Source organism: Hetaerina americana, unplaced genomic scaffold (assembly GCF_022747635.1).
Source record: "Hetaerina americana unplaced genomic scaffold, ioHetAmer1.1.p SCAF_2, whole genome shotgun sequence".
NCBI lineage: Eukaryota > Metazoa > Arthropoda > Insecta > Odonata > Calopterygidae > Hetaerina > Hetaerina americana.
In genome coordinates, this window is record NW_027286763.1 from 59560069 (window position 1) to 59577536 (window position 17468).

The 17468-nt window shown below is 36.8% G+C and overlaps 2 protein-coding genes across 5 annotated transcripts in view; one reads left to right on the forward strand and one right to left on the reverse strand.

Moving 5' to 3' along the window:
* Positions 1-13183, reverse strand: part of LOC139687623 (protein tramtrack, beta isoform-like) — a 46884-nt gene extending 33701 nt beyond the window's left edge. For 2 of the 3 annotated variants that reach the window (XM_071584857.1, XM_071584860.1), the window contains exons 1-5: positions 12842-12922; positions 12185-12345; positions 10638-11207; positions 10123-10200; positions 1825-2035 (exon numbers count right to left, since the gene is read on the reverse strand). In XM_071584857.1, coding sequence (XP_071440958.1) covers positions 1825-2035; positions 10123-10200; positions 10638-11207; positions 12185-12325 — 1000 coding nt within the window. In that variant the 5' untranslated portion in view covers positions 12326-12345; positions 12842-12922. Of the gene's footprint in view, positions 1-1824; positions 2036-10122; positions 10201-10637; positions 11208-12184; positions 12346-12841; positions 12923-13088 lie in introns of those variants that run through there. The other variant, XM_071584859.1, reaches the window with a different exon arrangement.
* Positions 13184-13305: 122 nt separating this feature from the next.
* Rcd6 (Reduction in Cnn dots 6) overlaps positions 13306-17468 on the forward strand; it is a 214420-nt gene continuing 210257 nt past the window's right edge. For both annotated transcript variants that reach the window (XM_071584863.1, XM_071584864.1), the window contains exon 1: positions 13306-13700. In XM_071584863.1, the coding sequence (XP_071440964.1) occupies positions 13629-13700 (72 nt within the window). In that variant the 5' untranslated portion in view covers positions 13306-13628. The remainder of the gene's footprint in view (positions 13701-17468) is intronic.

Here is a 17468-nt window from a genome sequence, read left to right on the forward strand (position 1 = left end):
TCATATTGGTTAGAGAGAAATGAGAAATACGTATCTTGAAACTATTAAAGCACAATGTCTACACAAGTCTACTAATGATTGAAAGGTAATAATAATTAAGAAAAACTTAAGTTGACAATTTCACCTGGTTTTAGAATACTTTAAGCCACATGAAACATTTGAAGAGGTGATATAAAATCCTTATACTAATGGTATTTTAATGTCACTACAGCAATAAAACCTTTTAGCACATTAACAGATTACTGAAATTAACACAATTGAATTACTTGAACAAATGCTAAAACAAGACATCTTCCCTACAGTACGCAAAATACACTCACCAATAACATGATGGCAGATTTATATTAATTCACACGACAATACAAAAAAATATACTTAGTTAAAATAAAATTTATTTGCCAGAACTAAACCACTCACTGATGCACCATTCTCACATGAACGTTTATGCTGAATGTGCATGCCTATCCTGATAAAATGCAAACAAATAACAATACCCAGGAATATCCACCAAATAAAATTGCCAATGTAACCAAAATTCAGAATATGCACCATCTAAATGCTTTTCAAATAAAATCACATAAAATATAAGTTCAAAATGAAGTTACACCAAAAGTTAAAAAGAACAAAATATGATAAAAAAGTAGATCCGCGATTAGAGACAATACTCAACTCCAAGGCCAGAATGAAACCAACTTAAAAGTGCAGGGTACTTACAGAAGAGACAGGCTTAGTATGTCTAGTTGCTCATTAGATATTCCACCTCAAAAGATTTTAAATGACGATTTTATACAAAGAGATGCAATTACATAAAAACTTATACATGGAATTGAGGTCTTTCTTATACTATATGCACATATGAAAGAAATTATTCCTCATTGGGTATATAATATAAAAACAACTGCATACTTAAAAAGTAACTGATTCTGTTGCTGCCAGTTTTGACAAGCTTTCTCACCTTTATTTCCTCCAACCTTAAACATCTTTTATTCTACATAGGACACTTCCAAATTAATCTTTATCTCCATCCAGTCACATCTCCCAATATCCATAAGTAACCAACACCCTCAAGTAGTATTAGTTATTCACGGTAATAAACAAGTTTAAAGATTTCATTAAACCCCATATAAATACCCCTTTTACAAAAGAAGAAAAGAAATGAAATTCATGAGATGCTCCAAGAAAAAGGCATGCATGCAATCCCATACATGTATCCACAACTTTGATAAAAAAACCTTTCATGTGCTTCCTTCTTTTAATGAAATGAAATGAATTAAATTTCAATGAACCATAAAATAATGAAATTGAATAATATAAAATCTAGCAATTTAAAAACCAACTGACAATCCATTAGCTCTAAGTTATCAGTATAACCATATGTGGTGGGAGAAAACACCACTAACAAACATTTACTCAAAGATTTGAAAACTTACCACAAAATAACATTCAATTAAAATGCAAAATGTATAACTGGAAATATATATGTACGTAATGTATAACTGGAAAATAATGGGAGCACAAACAATGACATTCTTGAGTACACATTTACGAACTGCATTGAATAACCCACTGTTCACTAATTATTATTCATCAAGTTATGCCAAACTGGGTGTGCGGAAGATAAAAGTGGAGAGCTGCTCTTATGCCAAAACAACCTTAACAATGAAGAGAGAGTGCTGGCTGCATTGGTGTGACCATATTTACTAAATTTAATAAGAGAGTACATCACAAAAAATCCAAGATGCCACCAGAATGAACACTAGGCGTAAAGAGGCTGACTGAGGTGACTTGTGAATGAAAAATATGAAATAGTGAGTATCTACATACCTCCCATCATTATCTTCTCCTGAGTAGGGGTATGAGTCTGAGGAGTATAACCAGAAGGTCCTGGGACATCTAATAGATGATGGTAATGCATTGATTGAGGGTCGGATGGCCTACCATCACCTTCTGTCCGTAAATTGTCTCCTTCTTCCTCCTCTTCGTCCTCTAGATCTTCATCATTATCCCCAGCTGTAGCAGCCGAATTGTCCAATGCCTGAAAGTTAGAATTGGTCAAAAACACTAAAATTCAATCAATCATAAACAAAATACATTCAGAGACATTCTGCACCATAATTGGCAAGCATGGGTACATATATCATATAGTGCTGACAGCTTTTCAAAAGCCAATGAATGTGGTAACGGTGTATTAATATAATATAAATATAATACACTTATCAACCGTTTAACTAATTTAAAACATTTCCACTCAATATATCTTTTATCTGATCAGGACCTAGATCATTTTGGGAAAAAACCCGAACACTTTAGACAAAACCTCTCATCTTTCTCAAACTTTCATCTATTTTTCATCCCTGGTAGATTTGCAGCCAGATCTACAAAATACTGCAATCCCCACATTTGGTAAAGTAACTTCATATTAGCTTATATCACTTGCAGCTCCATTTTTTCCTGCTTTGTAACAATGTTTAATTGTCACATAAAAAAGTTTCTCAGTCGAATGATGGCTTATAATTTTAAAATACATGACTTAGTAAAGATGATTCATATGCATCTTGGTGCAAGTCTGCACATCTCCTAGATATCCCAATTTTTACATAATTAACAAATTAAGGATTAAAAATAACACCTATAAAAATGCTCTCCTGAGCGGGTATCTTCAACGAAACCAGAAGAAACAGTACGGTGCACAGGGATCATCTATTTACCCCTAGAGAGAAAAGCATTTTGAACACAAGTTTAGTACACCCATATTCTCCACCAGTGTGATTTATAGCCATGGACATTTATCTTCAATTGAGTGTCTAACAAATGTGAACAATGTGAATCTGTTCTTTCAGCTTTCTGGCACACCTACTTGGTAAGAAAAATAGGAGACACGGGAAAGTTAACCACCTCCCACCATGCTAAAGGTGATTCTAACATGAGTTTTTGATAACGCTGAAGAAAATGGATTGGATGGAAAGTTTCTCATGCATAAGACAAAATTGGGAATGAAACAATGTTTTTTGGTGTAGTTGGGTTGGGTCTTTCCTTCCAAAAGGAGTAAAACTAAAATTATTTAAATTTCTTGGAATTAGATGGCAATGAGATTAGTGAAACAAACACTTAAAAGCCATAATCCAGTATTACCTGAGCTGAAGGAATCAAAACAATTTTAAAAAGGAAAGAAGACAATATTATTTGCTGCTTAGCTCTACAGCACAGTGAATCAAATAAATTTAAGTGGGGAACAGGCAAGAATGCAAGGGATGGATCCAACTCATAACAGGCCAAGTACCATATCAGCTTTGAAAGTAGTGCAAATATCTAAACATTAGAGGCACCAAGAGCAGGAGACTAATGGGAACTGATTGTAAGGATGATAACATAGCATATTTCAATTGCCCTAGAAAAAATCTGAGCTCTACAATTCATGAATACCGCAAGTATTTCCAAAAAAGTGCCAAAGATATCATATCTTAGTATTTTCATCCAGGGAAGACACAGTCGTTGCTAAGAAGCAGACAGTGCAGCTTCAAACTAGAGTGTGTTTGCCTCCACCGATTGTACATATGACGCAGTTCAGTGAATTACTTACAATCACTTCAAAAATATCAAGCGATAGTACCTCAGAATATGAAGTAAGAAACTCAGAATAAGGCATATTTAGCTATCATAATCAAAACTTTCTCTTTATCAGACCATTTAAAGTTAAATTTCCCTTTCTAAGCCTATTGAAGTGATTTTCAAACTGAGACCAACACTTACGAAAGTTAGATGAACTAATCATTATTGTTGGACAATGTGGCCAAATATTAAAAATTTGAAGAGGTGAGAAACAATTTCATTGATGAAGTTTTCTAGGCTCTTAACGTCGGCCAATGTGGAATCCCTGACCCGGTGGAAGACCCAAGAACACTTCATCAGGCAAATATGCTGGGAAAGTACCAGATCTAACAATTTAACATTTATCAATTTTAAGAAGCGGAAGTTTTGTCATATCCTGCTTGCAATGCAGTTTCAGTCAAGCCCCCCTACAGTGTAATGTGGAATTTGGTGCAGTTAAGTTGGAGTAGACCCATAAATATATAAATAGGAGAATGGAAAACACATGAACAGAAGATCAACTGAGTACTTATTGAAACAGTATAGCCCCTTGCATGACATAGGTGCGAGTGATAGAGATATCAATAAAATAAGAAGGAAAGAACACAATGGTAAGCTGCAGGATAGCTAGAAGTTCCGCAAACAATCCAGATAACTATGAGTTTGTGCCGATTACTGTCTTTAGTAGACCTCAGGTGCCTTATTGACTGCACTAACAAACTCAACCCTTCATTAGGAATCTACTTTTCAGGTCATCATCACATTTCTTATTTAAATACCATGACATGAATTTTCTAGTCACCATAAAGGTGCACCAATCCATCACCATATATCTGCTTTTAATTATATACAATAAGAATTCACTGCAGGCATCCCAAAAAGTAGTGCTATGTCCTCTATGTCACATGAAGTAACTATCATTCAGTTCAGCAAATTGTTTTCATGGCTCCTTGCAAACCACATATTTTCACTTCTTTAAAAGGATTTTATTCTTAACTTCGTAGTAGTTTTGAGGGGAGGCGACCGACAGCTAAGGTCATTTGCGCCATAGGGGATGGATAGGATGCTCTAGTCATTTAATTTATTTTCCAATTAATGATTTTATCTTAATTACATTTCAAATCCTTGCACTTTCTCTTCTCTCCTAAAGGGACCAGAACATTTGTTATTAATGGTTTCATGTTTGCAGGTTTCCTCAGGCTTCCTTAACAGCTTCCAACATTCTAATCTTCAAGTTTGAAAATCATCGCCACTTGTTTTAACACCAGGAAAAGAGCTAGAAGACAGTTCCCTCAACTAATTATGAATGCTCATTAATAACAGATAGAAAGTGTAGATAAGAGTTCTACTTCCAAACCTAATTCAGGGATCGATAGAAATTGCAACTAACTGAAAAACATAAATTGATGATGGTTTGCACCTTAGCAAGGCAAAGATATTGATGCCATGCAAGACACAAGTCATTTCTTGAGACATGCAGTTCATGTCATGGACAGCAGTGCCATAAATTCTGCACCTTTTCAGTTTAAGGCACTGCCTTTGCATGTGGAATTTAATAAATGGGATTTTAACCCATAAACGCTAGGTGCTCTAAAAGGAAATAAAAATTAGTCAAAAGAATTCATCCATGAAAATTTAAAAAAGTAGATAGAATATCATTTCAGACCTATATGCTCCGAACAAACAAAAAAGGGGATCTGGCCGATGCAGTGGGCAATGAGCTTCCCACCCAGAGGGCTCTAGTTTGTATCTTGGAGACAACAGAAATTTTTCAGTAGTATCCCAATCGCTACTTGAGGTGCCTTGTGGAGAAAACTTTGAGTGAGCATGCAATCTGTCATGTTTAACTGCAGATCCCTCGGGGCTTTTCCATAAGAGAAGGCTAATGGAGACGACTGGTTTCTCCCCACCCTTCCTGCTTTCTCATCCATCTCTAGCCACGCTAATGAACTTAGCTTTCAGTCATCTCCCCTTAAACACTACTGTTAAAAAACAAAAAATTACCACGCACAACTCTCATTTCTCTATCACTGCAAAAGAACAAGGAGCCAATATCTCCAATTTGTCATAATGTAATCTAATTCTATATACTCTGCAGAAAAAAATTGTGGTCGCATGTGCTACTTTAGATAAATCATGGCAAAAATTCCAGTGCATTATACTTCCAAGACAATTTGTAATTACCGAAGGGAAAATGCAATTTCATAATTAGTGGCCATAACTTTGAACCTCCCGATTTGAGTACAATAAAACTCTTAATGGCATCACAGAATTGATGACTATGAAGAATTAACTAATGATAAATATTAACATTCATAAGATTTGTAAAATCATGAAGAGAACCAACTATATTAAAAAGAACTGGCTACTGAAAATCAAAATAGTATTTAAATAGTGAAAAATGTTTACACATCAAATGACTACTAGTCACCATAATAATCAGAGCATTATTCCCTTGCTAGTAATACATTGCTGTTGTTTCATTACCAACATCATCAACACCAGATTTTTAAAATCCAGATTAACCACAGCAATAAACCTGAAGGTTGGGGTTTAGACAGGTAAAGATGGATCTCACAAAATAAGTCCAATGGCAAGAGAAATTCACACATTAGGGTGGGCAGTTACTTTACCAGTGTCACCTACTGTTTTCTAGAAACATCTGGTGCCAGAAAAGTCAGTGAACTTTCAACCATATCATTCAGTAGGAAGCCCATACGCCATAAAGGTATGCTATAATGTCTAACAGAAGATTTCTATATCCTTTTGGGCCTTCTTAACCAAAGACACACCTTATATAACTTACTAATTGACATCACTAACTTATTCAAACCCTACCCTTTATGCACAGATGTCATCCCACCATCCAGAACCTGGGCAATGTACTTCACACATCAATGTGAACGGAAAGGAAAATGAAGGGATTGGAATGGTGCGGTGGCAAACCTACAGGCTTCCCACCGAGAGGGACCATGCTCAAATCCTGGTGGCAAAAAATATTTTTCAGCAGTAACACGATCCCTAACTAAGGCTCTTTGTGAAGAGCACTTCGCGTAAGACGTCCATTCGATGGGACCTTAAACTGCGGACCCCTTGGTGCCTTTCAACAAGAGTAGGCTAGTGCCAATGCCGGGTTTCTCTTCACCCTTCCTTTCCCATCGAGCCTTAATGGCGCAAATGACCTTAGTTGCCCGTCGCCTCCCATAAAAACTACTACTAAAAAGGGAAATAAAAGGAATAATGTACAGATAGAAAAGAAGAACATAAAGCACATGAGGAATAAAACATTAAACGAAATGAAAAATCTGATCATCCATTTATCTTAGCTAATAGTGAGTTGCAATTACACCAGTCCTTAGGGTTTTGCAGAAATTGTATGCAAAAAATAGAATTGAAATGGCAAAGCAGCAGAAGAAAGAACAAACAATATTAATCCCAGAGAAAAAATAGAGACAGCAGAGAGCGTGACTTAAGATGACTATACCATAAGCACGTATGCTATAGGGGAACTTTCCCATTTATAAAGGCTATGTTCCCAAATTCAGAGAACGTTCCTTTCCTATAATAATGGTTACAACATGAAAGCACTGGTCTTCAAAAATGCACCAAATACGTTGTCGCACAAAAGATCTCTATGATGACCTATATTCAGTGAGACAAATGCTAGAACTTACACATCTGCTGGCAGAATGAAATAGTAGTCTTCTATCTAAAGCTAGTATTATGTACGAGTGTCATTAACACAAAATCAAAGGGGGTTTTAGAGGATACAAACTTTCATCTAAACAATGTCTATTTGGGCATATTGAACTCTTGAAATACTCTTGAACAAAGAACATCAACTACCACAGAATTTAATTTTATCAAGATTCATTCTGTAATCACCTGAATAGACCTCCATTACACAGTTCTCCTCTTATAGAATGGATGCTTTTCCTGCTGTTTCCATGAGCTTATCCTGATTTGAGCATATTTTTATAAGAAGCATTTACCATGAAAGCTTTACCCCAAATTCCTGATTGCTGGTATATGACAGTAAACACTTTTTGTAAAAGCAGTATCGATGCAGGACAAACTAAATGATTTGGAAAGCAACACAGGTAAAAAGAAAAAGCGAATAAAAATGGGGTGTGATTTTTCGAAGACTAATACTATAATAGACTTGCCGAAATGGATGTTAACAAAAATGCAATGCTAATTATCCTCTAAGCTCCCAAATCTAAGAAAGTTAATTGTGTGAACTGCTATTTTCATGGCTACTATGATTGTAGTACAAAATATAAGGATGCACAAAACTGGGACTGTACAAAATCCTTAAAATAGAGTACAATAACACTTACTATATTAAGGTATAGAAGGGTCTAGCATGAATGGCTATTACCCACACGCTTTAATGGCTCTTAACAGGCCATGCACTACATTTCATCATGTTGCTATGATTCAGGCAGGCATTCTCAAATTAATACAGTACTAACTAAGAAGATGGAATTAGAAAGGGGAGATACTTCCATAAACCATGAATCAATGCAACGCAGTACTACGTTAACCAGAGCTAACGTGTAGCCAGGTACCCCTCATATTAAGTCTCCAGTCTCACCCAGGATAGCTTTCTGGTTTAATAATTAAAATAACATACTTGACAAGCCCCATCACTTCCTTTCTTATATGCAATGTATATAAACACTACAAGTGTTAAAAGGGTACAGTAGTGAAAAGTAATGACTTTTTGTAAAATATGAAGCCATTTTAACAGAAAATGATATCACATTTATATTATAGGAAAAAATGTAGCTTACAATCCAACCCAAATTCTTTTACGCTTAAAATCTTCAAAGTTTAAAACACCACATGAAAAAGGAGTGGATTATTGTGGTAAAATTTTTCCCAATTCACTCAATTTTTACTTTTCACTTTTTACAAGAAGTAGTTCAGATTAATCTCTTTAAGTTTTTCACCTCGACATTTTCCTGCAGTACATTTAGTCAGAGTCAAAATCAATAACAAAAGGCAAAAAAGTCCTGCAGTGAAAATATTGAAATCCAATATTCAAAAGCACATAAACAAGGCCTACACATACACAATAACATAGTTAAACGTGATCTAGCCAGTCCCCACCAACCTAGATGTTCACTCTTAATTACTAAAAAAAAAAAAATGGAATGGAAATCCATGTGGCTTGCAAGTTAAAAGAATACTGATCAACTTAATAGGTGTTTAATAAAAAATAAAAAATGAGGTGAATATACCCTCCAATAAGGTCATGAAACTTTTTATGCAGAAAAACAAAATTTCCTGCAGAAGTATCTAGTTCTTAATTTATATGCATGTACCTTGCATATAAACTACTTTGTCTAAGTTGATATCAGGCCGAATCATCAGTGTTAATGACTAAAAAATGGAATTTGGTCATAACACATCACAGAAGTGAAACATCACACAGACCAGGTCGACACCTAAAACCATACATCTGGGTAGATATTCTCTTGCCTTTCAACAAACCATAGCAAACTGCAATCAGGAAAGACAACAATGGGAGACGGGGGGGGGATTGGATTGACTTTTTCATTCTTGAATACCAACAACGAGAGGACCAGAAGCATAGAGAGATGCTGATTGCTCGTTGGATGTTTTCTAGTTTAAATAATACTAAGCCACTGAGTTTAGTGAAGTTTTAGTATATGGTAGATATTCCTCTGTACAGAAACTCAATTGATTTATGAAATATGCTCCAACATGCTGAAAAGGGTATATATTATTTTTTCAATACAAAACATAAATGAAATGCAACACCCAACATATCTAGGCCCTCTCTTAAAAACAATACCAAAATATTTATCATAATATGATATTATGAATATGTATTATGTAGATGCAAGTCAGCATCATGCAACTTACATTTGACAGATTCAGGCCTGTATTTCCTATATCAATAAAAGGAGGAATAATCAGACCTTCATAGTGCAAATATGATTAGTAATTGATACTAAGTAACTATATGTGGATGGCTTAATAGAACATGCTACCTATATAACAAGGGGTTATTGAGTGCAAGAGAGTAAACAATGGATGATACCTTGAAGTTTCCTCAAAATTTGGAAGAAATGTAAACAGAAGAGAGACAGGCATAATGAGAGATTAGTTCTGGGGATCACCTATGACCAACTAGTAGTTTAATCAGAGAAGGCAGTGAGATGCTTGGAAAAAATTTTGAGAGAAAGATCCTAAGAAATACATTCTCTAAGCTCAAAGTGGGCTGAAAGATAAAGAGTTAAGGAACCTGAGTGGTAATGAATCAAACATGGACGGTTTCTTTCTGCAGAGAGCACTTAAATCATGCTATTGTCAGGCATGTTAGTTTGGAAGTTTAAACTGCTTGAGTCTCTTTCTGACTTTAAGACAACAAATGCAAAACCACAAATAAAATCACGCATACAAAGATTTCCCAAAGGTTCTTTATGAAGTACCTTTGGAAAGTGCCAGCCCATTCCATATGGAACACTTGACTATGATTACCTATATTTACTTCAGGCTTACCTGACTTCCATAATCGTGCTCTGTTTTGACAGTTTCAAGATCAACTCCTCCATCCTCTTCATAGTCATCTTTCAACCCCTGAAAAATAACAAGATGCATCAAACTCAAGGTAATATACTAGAAATAAAATTATATTTAGATTCTCAACTTAGAATATCCCAACACTCCTCCAAATTATAGACAACCCGATGGAAAGATTCAGATATATCCTATATCATTAAAAAACCACAATAATTCTAGCAAGCATATAAGTATCACCACAAAATAAATGCCACAGCAAGGGCAGACAATCAAAAATTTAACAATGATAATTATGCAGTGTGAATAGAAAGTAACTTTGTGGTGCCAAATTAATACCAACAACAAATAAATACCATTAAAATGTGGTCTCTTCTTTAAAGATAAGCCAGTGGGATAAAAGGCTGAAAGACAACACTAAAAATTTAATATCATCCAAGAAGAAAATATAGGGTCACAGCAATTAGAAAATGGCATGAAGCAGATTAAAACCACACCTCATCATCACCCCCTGATGGCTCAAGTAGATCTCCACGAACTTGAATTTCCCCATGTGTGCGTGGCCTGGGGCTTTCCGCTTCTTCATCAACGGCTTCTACATCATCATCAGAGGCTCTCCTGTCATCATCTCGCTGGGCACTTCTTTGTGAATCCCCTCCAGATGGGGAAGAGCCAGGTCCACCTTGGCCAAGATTACGTCGTCGCTTATGTAGTGACCTCCGACCATTACCAGAACCAGGCGGAGGCGATTCTTGTCCAGTTGATGGTGTTATAGGACCATTCCGTACACTAATATCAGGGGGAAGGTTTGTTGGGAGATTACTACCAACAGGGGCAGTGGCCACCTCCTGATCACTGCCACTCAAGCCCCTAATTTGCAGAGCCTCCGCTGCTCTTAAGAGAGATGCCAGCTCCTCCTGAGAAACGTTCACCTCACCACGATACATGAAGTCAACAAGGGCACGGAGATCTCGATGCCTCATGTCCTTCATGAACACAATAGGGTGTTGACATGGATTTGAAACTAGCAGTGACTCAAAATATGCACTGCAAGCAGATAAAACCACCTAAAATTCAAGAATGAGAAAAATATCAAACTCATTGTTTAGGCCAAAAATTAATGCTATTTCAGCTTAAGATTTAAATGCATGGAATGCACACTATTCACAAGAATGAGAAAAACATAAAAATTATTGTTTTTGTCAAAACTTAATACAAGTTCATAATAAAAATTATATGCATAAATTGCACAAAATTCACAACCATGCGTTCAAGAGATATGCACTTGATTACTGCGTCTATAACACATGGTTAAATATGTATCCGAAAAATATATGGTATGAAAACTATAACTGCGTAATTTATGCTCGATTCGGGTAAAAATAAAAATAATATATGGCACTCCAAAATTTTTAAAAATACAATTACCGCGAGCATACCACAATTAGGAAACTGCACAAAGTTTACTACCAGTTGAACAAAGAAATTTGACTATAGGTAAACTACAGAAGCGGATGTTAGGTGATATTATTAATTTTTCGCAAAAAATTCGCAGGTAACCGTAAGGACGTGCCGGCGACCTTAACTACGTTACTAAATTAATATAACCATGAGGAACTCATATTGACTTGAAAGGGGCAGCGTAACATTTACATCAGCGCATGGACACCGGTACCTAAATTAAGCAACAACTTAATAAATTACCTTCATTAATCAAGATATTTGCTATCACACCCGAAATGAGGGATTAATAAACACGAAAATGGAACTTTCCGCGCCGAGCACAGCAATGCGATTTAAAAAGGAGCACGGCAGCGTGGGTCCTAAACCGTACGTGAAGACTACTTGAGCTGCATCCGACACATTAAAACGATAACCCGAAGCAAAAAGTTTGAGTTAAGTTGTGGAAATGAATCCATGTATTCAATAATAAAATCAACTTCCCGCTAAATATACAATAAAAACATCACATTTCTATAGAAGTTTTTGAATGAAACAATGAGGAATGGAAAATTTACAAAATATAAAAAAAGCATATACAAACCTTATGGCAGCGAATACTCCTTGCTTCGCAAGCCAAAGTAACATCGGCGAAGTGCTCGTTGGTTAGGAGTTTAGGAAATGCACTTTGCAAATTAGACTGATGGCTGTTCCAGCGCACACAGAACTGCTGTGGAGCCATCATTTTGTATGCCAATTAAATATCTGAAAAAAATACAAAACACGTCGTTCAAAATTTTCACCGACCGGCAAAAGTCGTACACAAAGAATCTTTATAGGGAGTATTGGATTGTTATCTCATACAAGAGAAACTCATTCCTTTCATCTATTCAGAATATAACCACATCCATTTATGATCACAAATCCGCTTTTATGCCCACTGCTAGAGTACAAACATTAGGCTGATGAGCATACAGCAATAGGCCAACCCGTAACTTTCAAAATCGCAAAATTGACAATAAAAATCAATATCGCCATGTTAAAGCAACACCAAATACAACCATCACGTTAAAAATGTAAGTCCGTTAACATACACATTATGAACAGCGTGACGTCCAAGGTAACCGTCATTCGTAAAATGAACAATTACCGGTGTCGAATCAATGGCAAACTACACAAAGAATAACGATTTGAAATAACTTTCAAAAATATGTACATGGAAATAGGGTTTTTAGCCACATGTAACCAACTAATATCTTACCTTCAGTCAGAATATTGTGCGCTAAAATAAGTACCAAATCTTACACAATGGCTACCTTCAATACTTTGTTTCGGCGTTTCGTATGACGCTTCTAACCCCAGAGACATCTCTCGCAAGGGAAATGAATTAAGAGGGGGAACTGTCACGAAGCCCGAAAACTGATTATTTACGTTAAAATACTTTAAGACGATTCACCGACCCTACGAAAATTTTAAGATCTAAGAAAAATTGAGGGTATGTTACTTACATGCAGGTGGGAAATATCAATCTCGAAGTCTAGAAACGTCCCAGATGTCTTCGAAAATCTTAGACTTAGGCAAGCGGTTCCCGGTTAGAAGTCTGCCATCTTGTAAGTAATAACTTCATAAAGATAGCCAATGGGAGTTTCGCAGTAGTCCGGGCGGCAGACGTCGGAAACGGAACTACCCGAAATGGTTCCGAATATTACCGAAGAAGTTGTGCGAAGTTTCTTCTCTCTGACACAAGGGAGCGTGATTGACTTAGGTCTATTGGGGCGCGGGTTACCTCTCATTGAGTATTTTGTCTGAAGCAAAATGATTGCGGCCGAAGTGAAACTATTACTAGTGAGAAGAAGTTAAGGAATCGTGTGATGGGTGTTATCTGTGATACTAAGCATAAGTGGACAGCAATATTTTTCAATATTCGCGCGGTGACACCTGACAAGTTGGTTTCAGGCGATGGGGGAAGTAATACCTCATTGCCTTAGTGACGATGAACAGGTAGGCGTACCCTACCATCATTAAAAACAATTAGTGCTGTAGCCGCCATGGCTCTCCTGAAATCATGTCTTTGTTGTAGTCTTTTGACTGGATCGTTCATATCTGGAGTTTACGGAGTGGTGAGTATAGTTTTCTATTCATGTAGAAACATTTGAAGGGGGAATTTATTTTTGTTTATGCTATGCATTTGATCCAAATATTTTGAAGATTTTAGCTGAAATGCTGTTATTCTTTCAAATTTATTCTATGACCTACGATATAGCCTGTTCTATGTGGAGTGTACGAAATTTGCACTTGTATCTTGGGACAGAACGTATATAGGATGTTTCTTTCTACTAATAAGAACAATCCATTGCGTTTTTTCCTCTCTGCAGCCTTGAAAACCTGGTGTCACGTAATGCATCTTTATTGCGAGAACTTGTTTTTGAGAGTTTTTTGTTTTTCATTGTCGTCTTTACTTCCCCTCTCACAGGTGGTTAGTGACACGCTTCGAATGAAGTGCTCCGAATTTCAAGACTATGTATATTGACAATTCTTACTTTAGGTCATATAAGAAGTAAACTTGTATATAGGTTTGTGCTCAATTTGTTTAATATGTTGCTGTCATATAAATTGTGGATTTGCACTCTAAATTTAATTTTTTCCTGCTATAAAGTAATCCCGATGGAGCCTGTGTTGCCGTCAGTGTTTCCAAAAGATGTTGAGTGAAAGCGTTTCTGACTCTGGTTTGGTGAAAGTTTTACAATCGCTTTGGCCTTACGATGGCCTGACCACGTTGCTGTTGCTCTATAATACGGACGGAATTGTACGTCGTTTTCGGAATTATGCATGGGCTATCAGCTCAGAAATGCTGAGGGAAATTTAATTAAGAGACTTCGGGATGATTTTATTACCAGATCATCAATTCTAGTACTGTATGCGGAGTTGATTTCAAGATTGGCTCTAGAATCCCATTATCACACGACTGATTTTCCCGCCAGGCACACTTGTCTTGCGCATAACTCATTTTCCACGAATAGAGCGTAGTGACAATTTTTATCCATGAAAGGCGTGTAAAACTTAAGCATCATCGATCTTTACGAGAGTTAACAACATGCACAGAAATCCGACTCTGTTTTCCACATGATTCTTCCCAGGCCTCTAGGAAAGACTATTTAAGAATTGTATTTTTTTCTTTACTAGGGCTGGTGCACACTAAGGAGGTGCAGACATGAATGGGATTGTTCTTGTATCGATAAGCATTTCTTCTCTTGGCTCGGGACAAGTTCTCCCAGCCACCGTCACTTCGCTGTCCGTTGGGAGAACTTTTACCGCCACGCCCCCACTCCACAGTTCACTCCAACCGATATTCACTCCTCCCCCCCTTCGTTACCTCCATCACCTCTCCTTCTCGCCTTTTCTCTTTTTTGGCGCATGCCAGCGTTTTCCCTTTCTCCACACGGCTACTGCTCGCTGTCTTCGCCCATGTGCGTTATCCGATGGAAATTCTCGCGATTGGTCTCTTCGTATCTCTTTACTGTTCTCGACATTCGCTGCAAAGCTACGAGGTCCTATGGGATTTAGCGAACATGTCCTACGTAATATTCATTTACCGGAACGGACGTCGTGGAATGTCTAGGTCCAAGCCTCAATTGAATGTTTTATATGATTGTTTCAATTGCAGTTTGCGAACAAGGTGCGCAATCTTTTGACTCGTGTATTGACAAGATTTCTTGCCGTTGCTTACTAATTGCACTCCTCTCCAAAGTATTCCCGATCTACTAGAAATATATATATTCTATTACATGCCGAAGCCCAAGGAAATAAATGCGAATCTTACCGACCGGTTATTTTTTATTGGCGTCATTGGATGGCAGCCATATTGTTGTATTTGAGTTGTATGTAAACGGACGGGAAGACTCAAAAAATACGGTGCTTATTAAAAAGGGAATAATATCCTCGCCTTCCCTGGCGGTAGAAGTCATATGTTCCGAGAATGATAATGACAAATGCTCAAACTGAACCTTTGCGTCTGATGTTTACTCTTTCTTAACAAATAACAATGTATAAAAACGTAGTTAATATTTTATTCAATCGTAATTTGTTAGCTGAATTGTCGAAATCGAGTTTTTAATGTACAAATTAATTCTGTGTCCAGTTCTCGAAGTTGTCCTATCACCTAATTTTTTCTTTGGGTGGATTCGGTACTATTGTTTTCTACGAAAACTCGTATATGGGGATTTTCTGTAAGAAATTGGCTCGGCACATGGGTGTCAAACATGTTTTCTAGTTGAACATCAACAATACTTAAATCGTGCTACTTTGTGAGATATGGTTTGTATAGGTAAGGATTATTTTGGACTCTTCTTAGAATATATCGTCAATTTTCTCAAGGATAGTTGGTTTTCGTCCATTATTCTTAGCATTCCTTGATATCCGTCAATCCTATATATGTTTTGGCTGAATTGACCGAAGTTTTTTCCATCTTCTAATTTGTTTTCAATGAGTCCTACATCCTGTGATGGTTATTATTTAAAATATTCAATGAATTTCAGATATGTAGCGATGTAATAAATCGCTATAAGCATTATGTAGACGAGATCTTCTAAGTCACTATGAATTTATTGGAAGAATTGTTGGTTTTTCAGATGCTCTGAAGTTTATGTCGCTACTAATTCGATAAATAATATGCTCTGAATACCTCGGACTATCCAAGTCCTAGAGCCAGGGAGGGCTTAGACCCGCCGGGAAGCACTTAATTCAAAGATCTTGCTAGGATTGCCGTCACGGTCGTACGTAAACTAAATTCTTGGCGTCACGGTCATTGCATAGTTGACACGAAGGATAATTTAAATGCCGTCACCATTCTCCATAATTCTTGGTACGGAACCCAAAACGGTGTGGTTCCTCCGTTGTGACCGATGGAATGGCAAAATGTCCCACACCACTTCTCCAGCGATTCCTTGCGAAAATATCCTAGAAATGAAATATTTTTATTTTAAAGTTAATATGTGACTTGGTTCACCCAAAGTTCATTTGCTATGAAAGTTTGAAAGTATAGGCAGGAACTAGGATACTTTGACAATGGGATCGATCATGGTTGTTTTTCCAGTGGTCCATAATTTTGAGGGTAATTTTCTGATCATTCTAATTTTAGGATTCATTTCAGTATTCAATTTTAAAGCACTTAAATGTTCGTCATAGGAATAGTATTTATTTATCGGAGAAAATGTCTTCTAATCTCAATGACCAGAATTAATAAAAAGGCGCAAATGCATTTTCTGGCATCACAGTATCATAAATAGACAATAGAAGAATCATGGTGAAATGTCGATTTACGCTAAGCAGTTGATGATGGAGGGTGTGGTATGTGGCGTGCCATGCTCTTGGCAGCTGATAGTTGGTCATGCGCTCCCCGATGAAGCCTCAAAAATGCTGGGGATTCTTATTTCCGCCGTCTATTGGGTTGAATGTTTTTTTCTTTGGAAGGATCAACATGCTAGTCTTTCAAATTGGCAGTCAGAAAGTTTAGTTTGTTATAAAAAGTAATACCCACATTGTATTACGCACGTGTCCATAGTGGATGCCCTGAGCATTTACGAGATCGAATAACTGGAAACTGATCCAGCCTGTTGAAGATATCGAATTCTGTTCTTGGAGCCCGATCTAATGAGACAGCCTAACTATGTTGTATTTTTAATCCGTACGGGGGTAATTCGTTCTGTCCTATGTTAGCAGCAAAAAATCCCATCCCTTGTGTTGAACGACGAGGCAATAAGCACCACGTGGACACTCACTGAGTGAGATTATAAGGTCGAATCTTTAGCTGTGAAATAATGCTACATACATGGTACCCTGCAAGCCGCCGTTAGGGTTTGTGGCTGTAACACATCGCAGAGCTAAGCTCA